At 45.9% G+C, this 21,041-nt stretch overlaps 1 protein-coding gene across 3 annotated transcripts in view; it reads left to right on the top strand.

The window, feature by feature from the left end:
* The window catches only part of VPS53 (VPS53 subunit of GARP complex), a 218,790-nt gene that overhangs the window by 149,708 nt on the left and 48,041 nt on the right, over nucleotides 1-21,041 (top strand). For all 3 annotated transcript variants that reach the window (XR_010110596.1, XM_055102102.2, XM_055102101.2), the window contains 2 exons: nucleotides 5,290-5,372; nucleotides 7,964-8,042. Coding sequence is in view for 2 of the 3 variants with exons in the window: in XM_055102102.2 (XP_054958077.1) it covers nucleotides 5,290-5,372; nucleotides 7,964-8,042 (162 nt within the window). In the remaining variant the exon portion in view is untranslated. The remainder of the gene's footprint in view (nucleotides 1-5,289; nucleotides 5,373-7,963; nucleotides 8,043-21,041) is intronic.

Genomic DNA, 21,041 nt, shown 5'->3' with positions numbered 1-21,041 from the left:
GGAATTACAGGTGTTAGCCACTGTGCCCGGCCTTATACCATAAATTATTTAGCAAGTATCCCTGAGCATTGTTTATAGTGCTTCAAATTTTGCTTTTTTTTTGAAACGGAATCTCTCTCTGTCACCCAGGCTGGAGTGCAGTGGCACGATCTCGGCTCACTGCAAGCTCCCCCTCCCGGGTTCACGCCATTCTCCTGCCTCAGCCTTGCGAGTAGCTGGGACTACAGGTTCCCATCACCACGCCTGGCTAATTTTTTTAAATTTTTAGTAGAGACGGGGTTTCACTGTGTTAGCCAGGATGGTCTCGATCTCCTGATCTTGTGATCTGCCCGTCTCGGCCTCCCAAAGTGCTGGGATTACAGGCGTGAGCCACTGTGAGTAGCTGGGACTACAGGCACCCGCTACCACACCCAGCTAATTTTTTGTATTTTTAGTAGAGACGGGGTTTCACTGTGTTAGCCAGGATGGTCTCGATCTCCTGACCTCGTGATCCACTCACCTTGGCCTTCCAAAGTGCTGGGATTATAGGCGTGAGCCACCATGCCCAGCCAAAATTTTGCTTTTATAGATAATCCTGGCAGGGTACAGTGGCTCACGCCTGTAATCCTAGCATATTGGGAAACCAAGGTGGAAGGATCGCTTGAGGCCAAGAGTCCAAGACCAGCCTGGGCAACATAGTGAGACCTGGTCTTTACAAAAAATTTAAAAATTAGTTGAGTGTGGTGGTACATGCCTGTGGTCTCAGCTACTTGGGAAGCTGAGGTTGGAGGATTGCTTGAGCCTGGGAGGTCAAAGCTGCAGTGAGCCATGATCACACCACTGCACTCCAGCCTGGGTGACAGAGTGAGACCCTGTCTCTAAAAAACAAGATAATCCTTACAAAGAATGTCTTTCTGAATATAGCATCTTAAATGTTTTGCATTAGTTTTCTAGAACAGACCCTTAGAAGTTCTAGAAATAAGTTGAAGACCATTTTGATGACTGATGATACAAGTAGCCAATTATTTTTTATTTAGTGAAAATTGTTTTTATTGATTACAAAAGTAATACATTCTTAGCACCTTTATTGTGATCTCTAAATACAATTTTCCACTAAAAGAAACCAGAGATTCCTGGAGAAATGACTAATTCCAGGTCAAGGGCAGGAAATGTACAAGATGAACCAGAGAACATCATGTTATACAAAAAGCAAGAAAAATATCAAAGACTATTAGTGTCATCTCAAGAGGACCCAGTATAGTGGGTTGAAGTGTCCCCCCAACCCCAAAATATGTCCAAGTCCTAGGCCTTGGGACATGTAAATGTGACCTTATCTTGGTAAATGTAATTAAGTATCTCAAGATGAGATGGTCCTGGATTTAGGGTTGGAGGGGGGGCCTTATTTAATGACTGTTGTCCCTTGAAAGGAGAGAGAGATTGAACACACAGAGATACAGGGAAGAAGGCCGTGAGAAGGAGGCAGAGGCTGGAGTCAGACTTCTATGAGCCAAGGAACATCAAGGATTGCCAGCGAACACCCAAAGCTAGAAGAGAGGTGTGAATAGTTTCTTCCTCAGAGCTTCCAGAAGAGTGGGGGCGCGGTGGCTCATGCCTATAATCCCAGCACTTTGGGAGGCTGAGGAGGGTGGATCACTTGAGGTCAGGAGTTTAAGACCAACCTCGTCAACATGGCAAAACCCCGTCTCTACTAAAAGAATACAAAAATTAGCCGGGTGTGGTGGCTTCTCACTTGGCAGTCTCATTCCCCAAGCCTCAGGTCCCCGCTTCAGTATCACCTCCTGAGAGAGCCCCTCCTTGACCACCCCCCTTCGGCAGAGAGCCCCTCCTTGACCACCCCCCTTCAGCAGAGAGGCCCTCCCGGCCACCCCCTTCAGTAGGCAGCTCCCTTATTCCAGAACTGCCAAATTTCTTTCCTAACACCACAAAACCGAGGTTACATCTCGGCTGGCTTACTTCCTTATTATCTGGCGCCCCCATTAGTTTTAAGTTACATGCCAGAAAGTCTACTTTGTTCACCTCTGTTCATTAGCACCAAATACAATGCCTGGTACATAATAAGTGCTTAATAAAGATCTCTTGAAGGAATAAAAGAGCCCACTCCTGAGATAATGGCATTAATCCATGATGATGCCAGAGCCCTCATGACCTCATACCTCTCAACACTGTGGCATCAGGGATTAAGCTTATAACACATAAACTTTGGAGAACACAATCCAACCACAGAACGATGTTATGAATTGCTATCGTAAATAGTTTTTTAAAAAAAAAACTACACTTTTAAGGATACTTTTACATTTATAGAAAAATTGCAAAGATCGTTTGTATGGTTCCCATATACCACTTACCCAGTTTCCCATATTATTAACATTGATATGAAATATTTGTTACAATTTATGAACCAATAATGATGTATTATTGGTGTTGCTTTTAAATTTTATTTTCCAATTCCTTGTTGCTCAGATTCTTTTTGTTTAATATGGGGTCTCAATCTGTTGCTCAGGCTGGAGTGCGGTGGTTTGATCACAGCTCACTACAACCTGGAACGAAAGCGATCCTACCCTCAGCCTCCCAAGTGGCTGGGACTACATTGGGACTTCAGGCACCTGCCACCATGCCTGGCCAGTATTTTTTTATTTTTTGTAGAGATAGGGTCTCACTATGTTGCTCAGGCTGGTCTTGAGCTCCTGGGCTCAAGTGATCTTCTTGCCTCAGCCCCCAAAGTGTTGGGATTACCGGGTGAGCCACTGGGCCCAGCCTGCTCAGATTATTAAGTCTCTGGTTTCTTCTCCCATTTCCTTTTGCCCCCTCTGCAATCTTTTCTTAAAGAAACTGTGTTGTTTGCCCTGTAGATTTTCCCAAGTTTTGGATTTTGCTGATTGCACCCACGAGTATTAATGGACATTTTACTTTGTCTCATATTTCCCACAAATTGGTAGTTAGATGTAGAAACCTGAGCTGATTCAGATTCTTTTTTACAGAAAACTACATCATAATGATGTTTTGTACATCTGTCATCAAGATACATAATGTTTGGTTGCTCTTTGTGTGATGTCAGCAGCCTCTGATGCTCAAAGCCCAGATCCATTATTCCATTAGGAGGTATAAAGAATGGTACTCTGGCCGAGTGCAGGGGCTCACGCCTGTAATCCCAGCACTTTGGGAGGCCGAGGTGGGCGGATCACCTGAGGTCAGGAGTTCGAGACCAGCCTGGCCAACATAGTGAAACCCCCGTCTCTACTAAAAATACAAAAATTAGGGCCGGGCGTGGTGGCTCACGTCTGTAATCCCAGCACTTTGGGAGGCTGAGGCGGGTAGATCACGAGGTCAGGAGTTTGAGACCAGCATGGCCAACATGTGGCCAAAAAATGAGGAGCCTGGAGGGCTTAGAAAGTGGGGGTGCGGCAAAGCAAAGCAGTGGGTCAGCAGGGCTGAGCAGGCCATGTTTCAGGAAGAGGAAGAAGGAAGTGTGAAGTATGAAGGTCCTGAGGGTGAAGGACCCTGGTGTCTCCCAGAAATTTAAGAGGCCAGTGTAACTGAAGCCTAGCAGGCAAGGTGGAAAGTGGCAAGACGGGGCCAGAAAGCTGGGCAGGACCCAATTCATGGTTAGGAATTTGGATTTTATTTTCGGTGTCATAGGAAGAGGCTGCTGAAGAGTTTAAGCATGATAAGCCTGTGCCATAATTTGTTTTATCCTTTGTAAATACACATGTAGATTGTTTCCAGCTTTATGAGAACAGTATTGATCTGTTTTGTTCACTGAATAACTCTCTTATTCTGTTACACAGCCTGAACAAAGCGGGCTCTCAGTAAATATTGGTTGAATTAATGAATGCTGCAAAAAATACTTGCGTATCTTTGTATGTTATTCTCCTTATTTCATTGAAATGCATTTCTAGTTGTGAAATTGCTGGTTTAGGCAATATGTGTATTTAAAGTTTTGCTTTTTGAAAAAATTGCCTTCCAAAAAGTTTATACTAATTTATGCACCCCAACAGCATTTTCAAATTTAAGACAAAACATTGGTTATTCTGGCCTGGCACGGTGGCTCACACCTGTAATCCCAGCTGTAGTCCCAGCTACTCAGTGCTTTGGGACACGGAGGTGGGTGGATCACCTGAGGTCAGGAGTTCAAGACCATCCTGGCTAATATGGTGAAACCCCGTCTCTACTAAAAATACGAGATTAGCCGGACATGGTGATGCACGCCTGTAGTCCCAGCTACTCGGGAGGCTGAGGCAGGAGAATCACTTAAACCCTGGAGGCAGAGGTTGCAGTGAGCCAAGATCGTACCATTGCACTCCAGCCTGGGCAACAAGAGTGAAACTCCATCTCAAAGAAAAAGGCCAAAACATTAGCTATTCTTAGAGTTTGTGTAATAGGTTTACAGTGCTAGATTAATCAACTCCCAGGGATATCTCCCAAGTATTTACAAGTCTTGGTCCCGTTATTTTTCTTTGAGCTCCAGGAGCATGTTGAGTGTTTCTGTCCCCGGCTGTCGGCTGATGACGGCAGGGACCACATTTCTTTTGTTTACCACTGTATCCCCAATGCCTTAATGAGGTGCTTGGCCCGTAGTAGCATTCACTGACTATTTTAGCTGGTTTTACTGCTACTCACCACCAAAGGTTTCCAATGTGGATGGGCAAGTCTGTAGTTCATGGGGCAGGGAGTATCTTAAAATCAGCGTCTTTTCAGAATGAGTTGATGTGAATTATTGATGTGTCGTAAGAAACAAGTACTGCACAGTGCTAAGGGCACAGGCTCTGGAGGAAGTTTGATTCCTGGCCCTACCACTTCTATCTTGGGTAGGCCCCCCCTCTATTTTTCTGATCTGTAAAATGAGGATGTTAATAATAGAATCTTCCTCATAAGGTTGTAAGATTGGCCAGGCACGGTGGCTCACATCTGTAATCTCAGCACTTTGGGAGGCCAAGGCAGGCAGGTCACCTGACGTTGGGAGTTTGAGACCAGCCTGGCCAACATGGTGAAACCCCGTCTCTACTAAAAATACAAAATTAGCCGGGCGTGGTAGCGCACGCCTGTAGTCCCAGCTACTCGGGAGGCTGAGGCAGGAGAATTGCTTGAACCCAGGAGGCAGAGGATGCAGTGAGCCGAGGTCGCACCGCTGCACTCCAGCCTAGGCAACAAGAGCGAGTCTCAAAAAAAAAAAAAAAAAAGTGTATGGAATTGTGCCTGAATCATCAAACTCAGTAAATGTTAACTATTATTGTGATGGTACTTCTGTGGATAATCATTAACCATGCATCCGTTTCTTCTGTTTTTCAACAGCTAGAAGAAAAACTCAAAGAAAAAGTGGATGTAAGTCTGATTGAACAAATCAATCTGACTGGAGAGATGGACACGTTCAGCACGTATGTACCCTGCACGCACTTACTGGCTGCCTGCCCTTTCTCCACTACACAGCAGCGTGCAGCACGTATGTACCCGGCACACACTTGCTCACTGCCCTTTCTCCACTACACAGCAGCGTGCAGCACGTATGTACCCTGCACACACTTGCTCGCTGCCTGCCCTTTTTCCACTATACAGCAGCGTGCAGCACGTATGTACCCTGCACACACTTGCTTGCTGCCTGCCCTTTCTCCACTACACAGCAGCGTGCAGCACATATGTACCCTGCACACACTTGCTCACTGCCCTTTCTCCACTACACAGCAGCGTGCAGCACGTATGTACCCTGCACACACTTGCTCGCTGCCTGCCCTTTTTCCACTACACAGCAGCGTGCAGCATGTATGTACCCTGCACACACTTGCTCACTGCCTGCCCTTTCTCCACTACACAGCAGCGTGCAGCACGTATGTACCCTGCACACACTTGCTCACTGCCCTTTCTCCACTACACAGCAGCGTGCAGCACGTATGTACCCTGCACACACTTGCTCGCTGCCCTTTCTCCACTACACAGCAGCGTGCAGCACGTATGTACCCTGCACACACTTGCTCGCTGCCTGCCCTTTTTCCACTACACAGCAGCGTGCAGCACGTATGTACCCTGCACACACTTACTGGCTGCCTGCCCTTTCTCCACTACACAGCAGCGTGCAGCACGTATGTACCCTGCACACACTTGCTCACTGCCCTTTCTCCACTACACAGCAGCGTGCAGCACGTATGTACCCTGCACGCACTTACTGGCTGCCTGCCCTTTCTCCACTACACAGCAGCGTGCAGCACGTATGTACCCTGCACACACTTACTGGCTGCCTGCCCTTTCTCCACTACACAGCAGCGTGCAGCACGTATGTACCCTGCACACACTTGCTCGCTGCCTGCCCTTTCTCCACTACACAGCAGCGTGCAGCACGTATGTACCCTGCACACACTTGCTCGCTGCCCTTTCTCCACTACACAGCAGCGTGCAGCACGTATGTACCCTGCACACGCTTGCTCGCTGCCTGCCCTTTCTCCACTACACAGCAGCGTGCAGCACGTATGTACCCTGCACACACTTGCTCGCTGCCCTTTCTCCACTACACAGCAGCGTGCAGCACGTATGTACCCTGCACACACTTGCTCGCTGCCTGCCCTTTCTCCACTACACAGCAGCGTGCAGCACGTATGTACCCTGCACACACTTGCTCGCTGCCCTTTCTCCACTACACAGCAGCGTGCAGCACGTATATACTTTGTACACGCTTGCTCGCTGCCTGCCCTTTTTCCACTACACAGCAGCGTGCAGCACGTATGTACCCTGCACACACTTGCTCACTGCCCTTTCTCCACTACACAGCAGCGTGCAGCACGTATGTACCCTGCACACACTTGCTCGCTGCCCTTTCTCCACTACACAGCAGCGTGCAGCACGTATGTACCCTGCACACACTTGCTCACTGCCCTTTCTCCACTACACAGCAGCGTGCAGCATGTATGTACCCTGCACACACTTGCTCGCTGCCCTTTCTCCACTACACAGCAGCGTGCAGCACGTATATACCTTGTACACGCTTGCTCACTGCCTGCCCTTTGTCTACTACACAGCAGCGTGCAGCACGTATGTACCCTGCACACACTTGCTCACTGCCCTTTCTCCACTACACAGCAGCGTGCAGCACGTATATACCTTGTACACACTTGCTCGCTGCCTGCCCTTTGTCTACTACACAGCAGCATGCCTCAGGCTGTTGGCTTTAGTCACTGCAGAACTTAAGAGGTTTCTGTTGGGTCAGAATGAGTCCCTACTGGCCACTAAGAAGAAGCTTCAGAACTGGGCTGCCATTGTACCTCCTCAAATGCAGTTGCTCTTTTAGCTTATGGGGTCTTCATTGTCTCACTGTGAAGAATAACCACAGAGAAGACATTCTCCCTTGGCCATCGCTGATCTGCCCCCACCTAAACCCACAGAAGGCCAGGCCTACCTTCAGTGTTTTAAAGTATAAAGTATAAATGGCTTAAATTTAGCCACTGAGGGAATAAGAGTGTGGGAGTGGCAGGGGAGGTCCGTCCAGGAAATTCTAACAGTAAAGCCGTCTTTCCCTGTTAGGACCTTGTGGTATTTTTGTTGTGGTCAGTTTCTGTTACACTGCCATTAAATGAGACAGGCATGGGCCAGGCCTCAGCTTTCACATCAACCACTTATTGACGAAGAATCAAAATTCTCTTCTTAGTTTATTTCCTCCACTTTTCTTAACTTTTTATTTTCTTCAGTGCTGACTTAAACATTTTTGGGAAGCAGGTTCTTTTGGAGGAAGATGTGAACAGGGATACTGGGGTGGTGATTAGGGAGACTGACCGTGGGATTCTGTATCCTGACTGGGTGAGGACACACCCAGATAAAACCAGGACATGAAGAAAGAGCCAAGCTGTTCCTCCGCTGTCATTCATTAAAGCTCAAACTTTGCCAATGAAATGATGAATGTGATTTTTACACAGGGGCCTGAGTGTCAGTCATTCAGACGGCCGTTGTTTGAAAGGGTGACCACAGTGATTTGTTTGATTTTCAGCGTCATCTCCAGCAGTATTCAGCTGCTGGTTCAGGATCTGGATGCTGCCTGTGATCCTGCCCTGACTGCCATGAGCAAGGTAAGGTCTTGGGAAATGGCATCCTACAAACTAACGAGAGCAGCCCAAGGTGGCTTCTATTGGCCCTTGTCTGTAGCTTCTCCAGGCTCATCGGAGCGTAAAGGATCAGCTGAGAGGAGAATGGAAAGGCCCCCGGAGTTCCTGAAAGCACTCAGTTTGTGTCGCACCCACGTCAGTTCAGTTGCTTGTCCTTTTAGAATGAGACAGAGCATCACAGTATTGGAGGATGGCAAAAAAAAAAGAGACGAAGTAAATGTGTTTGATGAGTCTAAAGGAGATGTTGTCTGTGGTTTATTTATATTTTTTTAGAGACAGGGTCTCTCTCTGTCACTCAGGCTGGACTGCAGTGGTGCCACCATGACTCCTTGCAGCCTTGACCCTCTGGGCTCATCAGTCCTCCTGCCTCAGCCTCCCAAGTAGCTGAGATCACAGGTGCATGCCACTGTGTCCAACTACTTTTTAAATTTTTTGTAGAGCTAAGAGTCTTTCTATGTTGCCCAGGCTGGTCCTGAACTCCTGGCGTCAAGCAATCTTCCCACCAAGGCCTCCCAAAGTGCTGGGATTACAGGCATGAGCCACAGTGCCCAGCTGAGATGGATCATTTTTAATTACTGAGCGCTACCTCATGTTCCTCTCATGTTCCTATTTTTGGCTTTTATGTGCCTATGCCTTTTCTTCCCAAATGAATGTCAATTCCGTAAGTGCACAGACCATGTCTTTCACCCCTCTTTTATCTCTCATGTAGTCTTGAATATGGGAGATTCATTTTTGTTAATTAAAAACCAATCAGCCATGTTCCTTTATTTACGTATTATCTTTGATTAGTATCTGACACATGCTGAAAACCTTGGTGTGGTCTCACCAGAATGGGTGTTTTCATTAGTGCTTAAAGCAGTAACTTCTGACTCATTCTTCATTCTTGCCCACTGAGAGGTTTTTCCAACTCCTTCTGAGCTCTGGTGCCAATGCAAGAGTATTTGATCAGGTTGTGAACTCTGGTTTTCTAATATCGTGGTGGCCCATCAGTCAGCCCTTGGCCCTCAAGTCTCCTCCTTTGGCACTTACCGAGCGCTACCTCATCATCCTATTTTTGACTTTTATGTGCCTATGCCTTTTTTTCCCAAATGAATGTCAATTCCGTAAGTGCACAGACCATGTCTTTCACCCCCTCTTTTATCTCTCTTGTAGTCTTGAATATGGGAGATTCATTTTTGTTAATTAAGTTGGAAATGGGCCTTTGTTATGCTAAACCCAAGTAACATGCAGCTGCAACTCTAGAACTTTGTAGAGCAGGGGTTGGCAAACTAGAGCCTGGGAACCAGATCTGGCCCACTGCTTGTATTTGAAAATAAAGTTTTATTGGAATACAGCCATGTTCCTTTATTTATGTATTATCTATGGCTGCCTTTTTGCAGTATAGTGGTAGAATTGAGCCATTGCAACAGAGACTAGCCCACAAAGCTAAAAAAATTAAATATTTACTCTCTGGCCCTTTACAGAAAAAGTTTGCCAATGTCTGCTCTAGAGTCATAGGCTCTTGTAGCAAATTCTGGAGAAACAATTTATCTAGGTTATACTGGCCAGTACCAGAGGGCAGTGGGAGGAACACTAACTTTAGAGTCAGACAGACCTAACTCCTCCAGGGTTTCCTTTGGGGTGTTGAGCAAATGATTCACCTGTCTGGGCCAACGTGACATCATCTGGGCCCACATACCCCAAGTGAACTGTGGATCTCTGCCTCCCAGCATTGCTGTGAGGATGAAACATGGAACGGACGGGTCTAGTGCCAGGCACATAGTAAATGCTCATTAAATGTTAGTTCCCTCTCCCTCTTGTCAGGAGGAGTGACCATGTCACAAGGTTGTGTAAGCAGACATTTGGTCTGAATTTGGTTTTGCAGTAGATTGTAAATATTTAACAAAAATAAGATTAAAACCAAAATGTAGGCTTTAGGGTTTTATGAACTGAAGTGGCAAGTCCTAAAATAGCTGATGTCACAGTTTTATTCAAAAAGCTGATCTTTTCAGCATTCCGGTGCTGATGGGTACTTCCAGTATTCTCAGCATTCACAGGAGAACACTCTGAGCAGGCAAAGTGAGGCCAGTCCATCTGCTTAGAGGATTCGTGTTGCCAGCTCTCATGATCCCCTCGCTGCTGGTAAGCATTCTCTACATCCTGAGTGGGATCTGTGCCAGCTGCCATCTCTCCTGAACTGCCGCACACTTCAGATCGGAATGCAGCTGCCGAAAGAATTTTCACATTCACCAAAGGAAGAGTGGGATTTTTTTTTTTCAATAAAATCACGGTTGGAAGGGGTTTAACACTGCAAGTGTTGCTTATACGAACTGTCGGTTCGTTCGGTGGATTTCCCTCAAACCCTGCCCCGTCCCACCCTCCACTTCTGCCCCGTGCCCACACCAGCAAATACGAACAGAGACCGTGCCTCCAGAGTCCTTTGTTTATATCATAGGAAAACCACAGACTTGGGAACGCAGCAGCTGGGAGGCCATTACTTTTTGTCTGAGTCTTCTGGAGTTCTAGCAAAATAAAATCCATGTGATGGAAATAAACAAGCCAAGTGGTCACAAATTGATTCAACACGCATTCTGTGTTCTTGATGCCTGCATCCTGTTTTGTGTAGTTTCTTCTAGGATTTAAAAAAACTTTTGTGATAATGGTTATTTCTGTCTCTGATTCTGTCATTTTTGCTGCTGGTTAAACAGTTCAGACCCTGCCCAGCACAGTGCTGGGAGCTGCAAGGCTCAGAAAGGCATAAACCCTTGGCTAAGGTGTTTAGATTCCAGTAGCTGAGGGCAAGAGATGTGTAAGATGACAGCAACACCCAGTAACTTTAATATAAGAGATGAGGAAATCAGTGCCGTAAGAAAAGTACAAAATACACCCTTTTTAAAGAGGGAGGAGCTCATATCCAGGTGGGGAGGCAAAGAAGGCCCTCGTAAGGAAGTGGTGTTTGAAACAGATGAGGGCGAAATTCTGAATGAGTTTGTGATTAGGAGGGCAGTTCAAACGGGGTGAAAACATGAGTAAAGAGAGGTTAGGGAAGCTAAAGAGCTTGGTTCAAACTGCCAATCTCATTCAACATCCCAGGGGCTCCTCAGGCTACTCCTGTACTTGGACTGACAGAGTTAAGATTGGAAACGAGACTGTCCTCAAGGAGTCTATACCCTGCTGGGAAGAAAACTGAGAACAACCAATACTGTAAATAAGTGTATCTTATAAATGTCAGAATGACTGTTGGCTGGCCAAAGTGGAGTGTAGTCATTGGATGATTCCAGAAGGACTGTTGGCTGGCCAAAGTGGAGTGTAGTCATTGGATGATTCCAGAAGGACTGTTGGCTGGCCAAAGTGGAGTGTAGTCATTGGATGATTCCAGAAGGACTGTTGGCTGGCCAAAGTGGAGTGTAGTCATTGGATATTTCCAGAAGGACTGTTGGCTGGCCAAAGTGGAGTGTAGTCATTGGATGATTCCAGAAGGACTGTTGGCTGGCCAAAGTGGAGTGTAGTCATTGGATGATTCTGAGTTGACGGAAGGAGACTTCCTTGACAAGATGGATTGAGCCTGGCAACTTGGTTAAGTCATTTTCCTGGGAGACCTCATTCTCATGGAAGGCATCCCATGGCCTCTTCCTTGGTTGGCATATAGAGCTTTCATTATCTATCTCTTTACTCCACTGCTAGGTCAGTTTCTGCCGCTCACTCCGGAGTATGTGCCCTGTTCTCCAGTCGCAGCCATGTTTACTTCCCTGAATGCATATTGCTCTTTTGTGGCTTCCATGCCTTTTCTCATTTTATTCTTTCTGCCCAGAATTTTCTTCCTGCTATCGTCTGCCCAAGGAGCACGTCCTTTAAGATCAAGTTCAAATGACTGTCCCCATTTAAAAACCTGAGGTATAATTCATATACCACAGAATTCACCCTTTTAAAGTATACAGTTGGCCAGGAGCAGTGGCTCACTCCTTTGGGAGGCTGAGGAGTGCAAATCATTTGAGGTCAGGAGTTCGAGGCCAGCATGGTGGGACCCTGTCTCTACTAAAAACACAAAAAATTTGCTGGACATGATGGCACACACCTATAGTCCCAGCTACTCAGGAGGCTGAGGTAGGAGAATCTCTTGAACCTGGGAGGCTGAGGTTGTAGTGAGCCAAGATTGCAGCACTGCACTCCAGCCTGGGTAACAGAGTGAGACTCTATTTTATAAATAAATAAATAAAGTGTACAATTTAGTTGTTTTTAGTATATCCACAATGTTATGAAACCACCACCACCATCTAATTCCAGAACATCTTCATTACCCCAAAAAGAAACCCCGTACCTCTCAGCAGTCATTCTACATTCCCCTGACAACCATTAGCCTACTTTCTGTCTCTATAGATTTGCCCCTCCTGGCATTTTGCATACATAGAATCATATGGCATGTGGCACATCTTGTGCCTGGCTTTCTTCACTTAGTGTAGTGTTTTCAGGGCATGTGCATGGTGGGGCATGTGTCAGCACTCCATTCCTTTTTGTGGCTGAGTAACAATCCATCATATGGATAGACCACATTTTGTTTATTCATTCGTCTATTGGACGTTTGAGTTATTTCTACTTTCTAATTTTGAATAATGCTGTGAACATTCATGTACAATTTTTCGTGTGAACATGTTTTCAGTTCTCTTCAATATGTACCTAAAGGCCAGGCGTGGTGGCTCACGCCTGTAATCCCAGCACGTTGGGAGGCCGAGGTGGGCAGATCACCTGAGGTCAGGAGTTCAAGACCAGCCTGGCCAACATGGCGAAACCCTGTCTCTAATAAAAATACAAAAATTAGCCGGGTGTGGTAGCGTGCGTGCCTGTAATCCCAGCTACTTGGGAGGCTGAGACAGGAGAATGGCTTGAACCTGGGAGGTGGAGATTGCAGTGAGCCAAGATTGCACCACTGCACTCCAGCCTGGGTGACAGAGGGAGACTCTGTCTCAAAAAAAAAAAAAAAAAAAAAAAAAAGGATCTAAGGGACCTAAGGAATGGAACTGAAAGAGCCGTATGGTCAATTTATGTTTAACATTTTGAGAAACTGCCACACTGTTTTCTGAAGTGACTGTGCCGTTGTACCTTTCCACAGCAAAGTGTAAGGAATCCAGTTTCTCCACATCTTCTCCCACACTTGTTTTCCTTTTTTAATTATAGCCATTTTCGTGGGTGTGAAGTGGTATCTCATTGTGGTTACAGTTTGCATTCCTCGCATGACTAATATGTTGATCACCTTCTCAGATGCTACTGGCGATTTGTGTATTCTCTTTGAGGAAATGAGAATTAAATGTTTTGCCCATTTTTAAATTGGGTTGTCTTTCTGTTGTTGAATTGTAAAAGTTCTTTTTATATCTGGATACTAGACCCCTTATCAGATATGAAATTTGTAAATATTCTCTCCCATTTTGTGGGTGGGTTGCCTTTTCACTTTCTTGATAATGTCCTTGATTTTCTGAAGTTGGTATATCGTGTGTGTGTGTGTGTGTGTGTTTGTGTGTGTGTTTGTGTGTGTGTGAGATATCTAAGATACCATTGCCTGATCCAGAATCATAAAGATTTGCTCTGTGGTTTCTTCTAAGAATTTTAGTTTTAGTTCTTAAATTTAGGTCTTCACAAAAAAGAAAAAAAAGGAAAAAAATGTAGGTCTTCAATCCATTTCGAGTTAATTTTTGTATATGGTGTGAGGCAAAGATTCAGCAGCATTCTTTTGCTGAAAGGATACTCAGCTTTCCCAGCACTATTTGTTGAAACGACTATTCTTTTCACATTGGATGGTCTTGATACCCTCGTAAAAAATCAGTTAACCATAGATGTGTGGGATTATTTCTGGACTCTCAGTTCTATTCCATCTATCTGTATGTCCATCCTCAGCATCTGTATGTCCACCCTCAGGCCAGTACCACACTGTTTGGCTATAATAGCTTTGTAGTAATCTTTGAAATCAAGAACTATGAGTCTTCCAACTTTGTTCTTTTTCAACACTGTTTTGGCTCTTTTAGGTCCCTTACAATGTCAGCATTTCTTGCCTCAGCCAGAGCATATTTCTTTCTCTTTCAAGACACCACAGTACCTAGACTACCTTTCTGCTTTGTTATGTAATCATTTTTATGTCTTTGTCTTCCCTATTAAACTTTGAGCAACTTGAGGGCTGTGTCTTATTCGTTTTGGAAACCCGTGGCATGGCACAGTACTTGCTTAACTGTAGTATTCCCTGAATGACTTTGAAGGTAAAGAGGGAGGCAGGGAGTGGGAGAGAAAGAACCAAAGGACCACAAACACACTTTTGACCAAAGATTGGTAAACAAGTGAGACATAGATAACTCTACTGAGCAGATGTAGCCAGGTGGAGCTGGTAGATGTAGAGTAGGAAACTTGGACAACTTTGTGAGAGACGGTGGGGTCATAGAATCCCTGAAACCTTTAGGTCCATAGCTGGTGCTGTTGAGGATGGAGTGATGCTCCTCAGTGGCACCTGATAGCAGAAGGGCTTCTGACTTCAGCAGGTGGCATCCTGGAGCCGATTGAAGAGATGTGGGAATGAAGGAATATGAGCCCGCGGGGGTGTGGCCCTGAGTCCTGCTGCTAGACAAGGAGAGGGAAATGCAGAGCGGCAGTTTGCTAGATTCACATGCAGGTGCAGCCTTCTGCGGGCCAGGCCGAAGAAGGGGGAGGGAAATGTGATGAAAGTCAGGTGGTCCCTCCGAAACTCTGACTTTGAGATTCTAGTAGTGTTGCTGATGAGTTACAGCAAAATTAACTTCTAGACCACATTTCCTTCCCATAGTGTTATTTTCTTTCTTTCATTAAAAAATTTCTTCACTCTGTTGCCCAGGCTTGGGTGCGGTGGCATAATCATAGCTTACTGCAGCCTTGACCTCCTGGGTTCAAGTGATCCTCTCACCCTAGCCTCCCAAATAGCTGGTACTACCGGCGCACACCACCACACCTGGCTCATTTTCTTGATTTTTAGTAGAGATGAGGTCTTGCTATGTTGCCCAGGCCAGTCTCAAACTCCTGAGCTCTAGTGATCCTCCCACCTCGGCCTCCCAAAATGCTGGAATTACAGGTGTGAGCCACTGTGCCCGGCCTCCATATTGCTTATTTTCTTAGATAACCTGTATGAGTTGATAATAAGTTACTATTTACTGAGCACTTACCAGGAATTGGAACCCAATTAATTTCATTCTAACAATAAATTCATCAGATGGCTATGCTATTTCCCCTTTTCACAGATAAAGAAGCTGAAACAGAGACATTAAATCACCTGCTCCAGATCTTTTAGCTACTTGGGAGGCTAAGGTGGGAAGGTCACTTGAGCCTGAGAGGCAGAGGTTGCAGTGAGCTGTGATCACGCCACCACACTGCCTCTTTATGCAGGATTGTGGCATGCCATACAGAGAGAGTGAGTAAGTCTTTTTGGCAAATGTGGCAACTGAGGCAAAATCAGCTTAAGTAACCTGCCTAAAAGTGGAAGAGCCTCGGCCTCCTAAACTGCTGGGATTGCAAGCATGTTGCCATCGTGCCCGGCCAGATTTTTTTGAAAAAAAGAATAAAATTTAAATCACCATAATTTCAATTAATGGATACATTTCTGTCAGCATGTGCCCAGTCCTGGTGGGTCCACACGAGTGTTCATGCTGATATGATTATGAGTTCTTCAAGCATTCACCATCATCATGGTGTATATTCATCTCCAGCTTTTCTTGATCTGACACCAGGACTTTTCCACAGTGGAGAAGATGTGTTGAACAGCCAACCCACATACTCCAATCTGCGTTGAATATTTTTCCCTGAAAACTAATGAACTTTCCTTCTGGTATCTTCTTTCCTTCCTTCCTCCCTTCCTCCCTCCCTCCCTTCCTTCTTCCCTCACTCCCTCCCTCCCTCCCTGCCTTCCTCCCTCCCTCCCTCCCTTCCTCCCTCTCTCCGTTCCTCCCTTCCTCCCACTCTCCCTTCCTTCCTTCTTTCCTCTCTCCCTCCCTTCCCCTTTCCCCTCCCCTCCCTCCAAACTCCCTTCCCTCCCTCCAAACTCCCTTCGCTACCTCCCTCCCTCCCTCCTTCCCTCCCTCCCTCCCTTCCTTCCTTCCTTCCTTCCTTCCTTCCTTCTCTTCTTTGTATTATGCCCAAAGCCATATAACTTATAATAGTGAAGCTAGAAGTAAAACTAGTTCTCCTGATTCTGGAAAAAGTAGTTATTTGGAGTGTTTTGGTGGAAATACAAAGGATTCTATCTTTTAGATTTAAATCCTACAAATCCTTAGAAATGAGTATGTCTGGTTATGCCCCTGTACGTAGGATAGAGAACCGTGGGCTCCCGAGCAGGGGCTGTTGGTCTCATGGTCCCCGCCTCTCTCCGTGCCTTTTCCTAGGGCTGCTCACATCACTCAGGTAAATAATCCAAGTCTCTGTTCAGAAGCAAACACACCTAGTGTTTTGCCTATTAATGGTAGTTTTAGGAAAAAACAGAAACTGAATAAATTAAATTTTCTTACAATCTGGCACATAATTTATATTAGGTTTCAGGATTGTGAACATGTATCCATTTAGGAGGCTGCGTTATGATCCCCCAAAGACACTTTGAAACAGTTAGAAGAGTTCTCAAGTCTGTTCTCATTTTCCTCAGTCATTAAAATGCAGATCTGTTTCAGAAGACCCATGGAAAGCCACGGCTAAGAAATCCTCAAGTTCACTTCTACGTTGAATCAAGACAAGTCTGTTCTCATTTTCATTTTCCTCAGTCATTAAAATGCACATCTGTTTCAGAAGGCCCACAGAAAGCCACGACTAAGAAACTGTCACGTTCTACCTAGAATCAAGACACAGCTTTCTTTTTCATAAAAAAGATTTTTCCCATTATGACAAAACTAAATCACTTCCATTTTAGAAAAATGCAGATTTTTTTTTTTTTTTTTTTTTTTTGACAGAGTCTCACTCTGTCCGGCAGGCTGGAGTGCAGTAGCGTGATTTGTGCTCATGGCAACCTCCGCCTCCCAGGTTCAAGTGATTCTCCTGCCTCAGCCTCCCAAGTAGCTGGGATTGCAGGTGCCCACCACCACACCCGGCTAATTTTGTACTTTTGGTAGAGACGGGATTTCACAGTGTTGGCCAGGCTGGTCTCGAATTCCTGGCCTCAAGTGATCCACCTGCCTTGGCCTCCCAAACTGCTGGGATTACAGGCATGTTGCCATCGCGCCCGGTCAGATTTTTTTGAAAAAAAGAATAAAACTTAAATCACCATAATTTCAATTAATTGATACATATCTGAATTAATTGATAATTATCAGTTATCTAAATTTAGTGATTTTTAGTGATAGTGCAAGTATTCTTAAAATTATAACAGTAGCTAAAATTTACTGTGGAATTTATACGTGCTGCGAGACACTGTGTTAAGAGCATTCCATGCGTTATCTTTCAGTAACAGATTATAGATGTTACCATCATCCCAGTTTTATAGACGAGAATACTGAGGCTCAGAGAAATTAGATGACTTGTCCCGGTCACCCCTTTAGAAGGTTGCACAGTGTCAGAACTCAGACTGGCTAACTCAATTTCAGCATCTTAAGTACCATCTTAATGACCTTTCCTGCTAACTTAGCAGTTACGCTTCCTTAGGCAGGTCACTCGCTGTCCTCAATCCTGTCTCATCCTCATTTATTATTACAAAGAGGAGGAATAATACCTCTTTCACTACATGATTCATTCATCAGGCAGCAAGGTCATGTGAAAATGTCAGGCACAGCACCTGGCGCGTGATAGTTGCTTGATAAACATTTCTTCAGTGCCCGGTACGTGGTAGGTGCTTGATAAATATTCCTTCAGTGCCTGGTGCGTGGTAGGTGCTTGATAAACATTCCTTCAGCCCCTGGTGCGTGGTAGGTGCTTGATAAACATTCCTTCAGCACCTGGTGCGTGGTAGGTGCTTCATAAACATTTCTTCAGTGCCCGGTACGTGGTAGGTGCTTGATAAACATTTCTTCAGTGCCTGGTACGTGGTAGGTGCTTCATAAACATTCCTTCAGCCCCTGGTGCGTGGTAGGTGCTTCATAAACATTCCTTCAGCCCCTGGTGCGTGGTAGATGCTTGATAAACATTTCTTCAGTGCCTGGTACGAGGTAGGTGCTTGATAAACGTTCCTTCAGTGCCTGGTGTGTGGTAGGTGCTTGATAAACATTCCTTCAGCCCCTGGTGGTGGTAGGTGCTTGATAAACATTCCTTCAGTGCCTGGTGCGTGGTAGGTGCTTGATAAACATTCCTTCAGCCCCTGGTGCGTGGTAGGTGCCTGATAAACGTTCCTTCAGTGTGTAGTAGGTGCTTGATAAACGTTCTTTCAGTGCGTGGTAGGTGCCTGATGAACTTTCCTTCAGTGCGTGGTAGGTGCTTGATAAACGTTCCTTCAGTGCGTGGTAGGTGCTTGATAAATGTTCCTTCAGCCCCTGGTGCGTGGTAGGTGCTTGATAAACGTTCCTTCAGCCCCTGGGGCGTGGTAGGTGCCTGATAAACTTTCCTTCAGTGTGTAGTAGGTGCTTGATAAACATTTCTTCAGCCCCTGGTGCGTGGTAGGTGCCTGATAAACATTCCTTCAGTGTGTAGTAGGTGCTTGATAAACATTCCTTCAGCCCCTGGTGCGTGGTAGGTGCTTGATAAACATTCCTTCAGCCCCTGGTGCATGGTAGGTGCTTGATAAACGTTCCTTCAGTGCGTGGTAGGTGCTGGATAAACGTTCCTTCAGCCCCTGGTGCGTGGTAGGTGCTTGATAAACGTTCCTTCAGCCCCTGGTGCGTGGTAGGTGCTTGATAAATGTTCCTTCAGTGCGTAGTAGGTGCTCGATAAACATTCCTTCAGTGCGTGGTAGGTGCCGGATAAACGTTCCTTCAGTGCATGGTAGGTGCTTGATAAACGTTCCTTCAGCCCCTGGTGCGTGGTAGGTGCTTGATAAACGTTCCTTCAGTGTGTAGTAGGTGCTTGACAAACGTTCCTTCAGTGTGCAGTAGGTGCTTGATAAACATTCCTTCACTGCGTGGTAGGTGCCTTATAAACGTTCCTTCAGCGCCCGGTGCGTGGTAGGTGCTTGATAAACATTCCTTCAGCCCCTGGGCCATGGTAGGTGCTTGATAAACATTCCTTCAGTGTGTAGTAGGTGCTTGATAAACGTTCCTTCAGCCCCTGGTGCATGGTAGGTGCGTGATAAACATTCCTTCAGTGTGTAGTAGGTGCTTGATAAACGTTCCTTCAGCCCCTGGTGCATGGTAGGTGCTTGATAAACGTTCCTTCAGTGCGTGGTAGGTGCTTGAGAAACGTTCCTTCAGCCCCTGGTGCGTGGTAGGTGCTGGATAAACGTTCCTTCAGTATGTAGTAGGTGCTTGATAAACGTTCCTTCAGTGCGTCGTAGGTGCTTGATAAACATTCCTTCAGTGCATGGTAGGTGCCTGATAAACGTTCCTTCAGTGCGTGGTAGGTGCTTGATAAACGTTACTTCAGCCCCTGGTGCGTGATAGGTGCTTGATAAATGTTCCTTCAGTGCGTAGTAGGTGCTTGATAAACATTCCTTCAGTGCGTGCTAGGTGCCTGATAAACGTTCCTTCAGTGCGTGGTAGGTGCTTGATAAACATTCCTTCCGCCCCCGTTGCCTGGTAGTTGCTTGATAAACATTCCTTCAGTGCGTAGTAGGTGCTTGATAAACATTCCTTCAGTGCGTGGTAGGTGCCTGATGAACGTTCCTTCAGTGCGTGGTAGGTGCTTGATAAACATTCCTTCAGCCCCTGGTGCATGGTAGGTGCTTGATAAACATTCCTTCAGCCCCTGGTGCATGGTAGGTGCTTGATAAACGTTCCTTCAGCCCCTGGTGCATGGTAGGTGCTTGATAAAGGTTCCTTCAGCCCCTGGTGCGTGGTAGGTGCTTGATAAACGTACCTTCAGTGCATGGTAGGTGCTTGATAAACATTCCTTCAGTGCGTAGTAGGTGCTTGATAAACGTTCCTTCAACCCCTGGTGCATGGTAGGTGCTTCATAAACGTTCCTTCAGCCCCTGGTGCGTGGTAGGTGCTTGATAAACATTCCTTCAGCCCCTGGTGCATGGTAGGTGCTTGATAAACGTTCCTTCAGTGCGTGGTAGATGCTTGATAAACGTTGCTTCAGTGCGTGGTAGACGCTTGATAAACGTTCCTTCAGTGCGTGGTAGGTGCCTGATGAACGTTCCTTCAGTGCGTGGTAGGTGCTTGATAAACATTCCTTCAGCCCCTGGTGCATGGTAGGTGCTTGATAAACATTCCTTCAGTCTGTAGTAGGTGCTTGATAAACGTTCCTTCAGCCCCTGGTGCATGGTAGGTGCTTGATAAACATTCCTTCAGTGTGTAGTAGGTGCTTGATAAACGTTCCTTCAGCCCCTGGTGCATGGTAGGTGCTTGATAAACGTTCCTTCAGTGCGTGGTAGGTGCTTCAGAAACGTTCCTTCAGCCCCTGGTGTGTGGTAGGTGCTGGATGAACGTTCCTTCAGTACGTAGTAGGTGTTTGATAAACGTTCCTTCAGTGTGTAATAGGTGCGTGATAAAGATTCCTTCAGTGCGTGGTAGGTGCCTGATAAACGTTCCTTCAGTGCGTGATAGGTGCTTGATAAACGTTCCTTCAGCCCCTGGTGCATGGTAGGTGCTTGATAAACGTTCCTTCAGCCCCTGGTGCATGATAGGTGTTTGATAAACATTCCTTCAGCCCTGGTGCATGGTAGGTGCTTGATAAACGTTCCTTTAGCCCCTGGTGCATGATAGGTGGTTGATAAACATTCCTTCAGTGCGTAGTAGGGGCTTGATAAACATTCCTTCAGCCCCTGGTGCATGGTAGGTGCTTGATAAACGTTCCTTCATCGCCTGGTCATGATAGGTGCTTGATAAACATTCCTTCAGTGCGTAGTATGTGCTTGATAAACATTCCTTCAGCCCCTGTTGCATGGTAGGTGCTTGATAAACATTCCTTCAG

The sequence above is a fragment of the Pan paniscus genome, chromosome 19, assembly GCF_029289425.2.
Source record: "Pan paniscus chromosome 19, NHGRI_mPanPan1-v2.0_pri, whole genome shotgun sequence".
Classification (NCBI taxonomy): Eukaryota; Metazoa; Chordata; class Mammalia; order Primates; family Hominidae; genus Pan; species Pan paniscus.
This window is presented reverse-complemented; position numbering and strand designations above follow the sequence as displayed.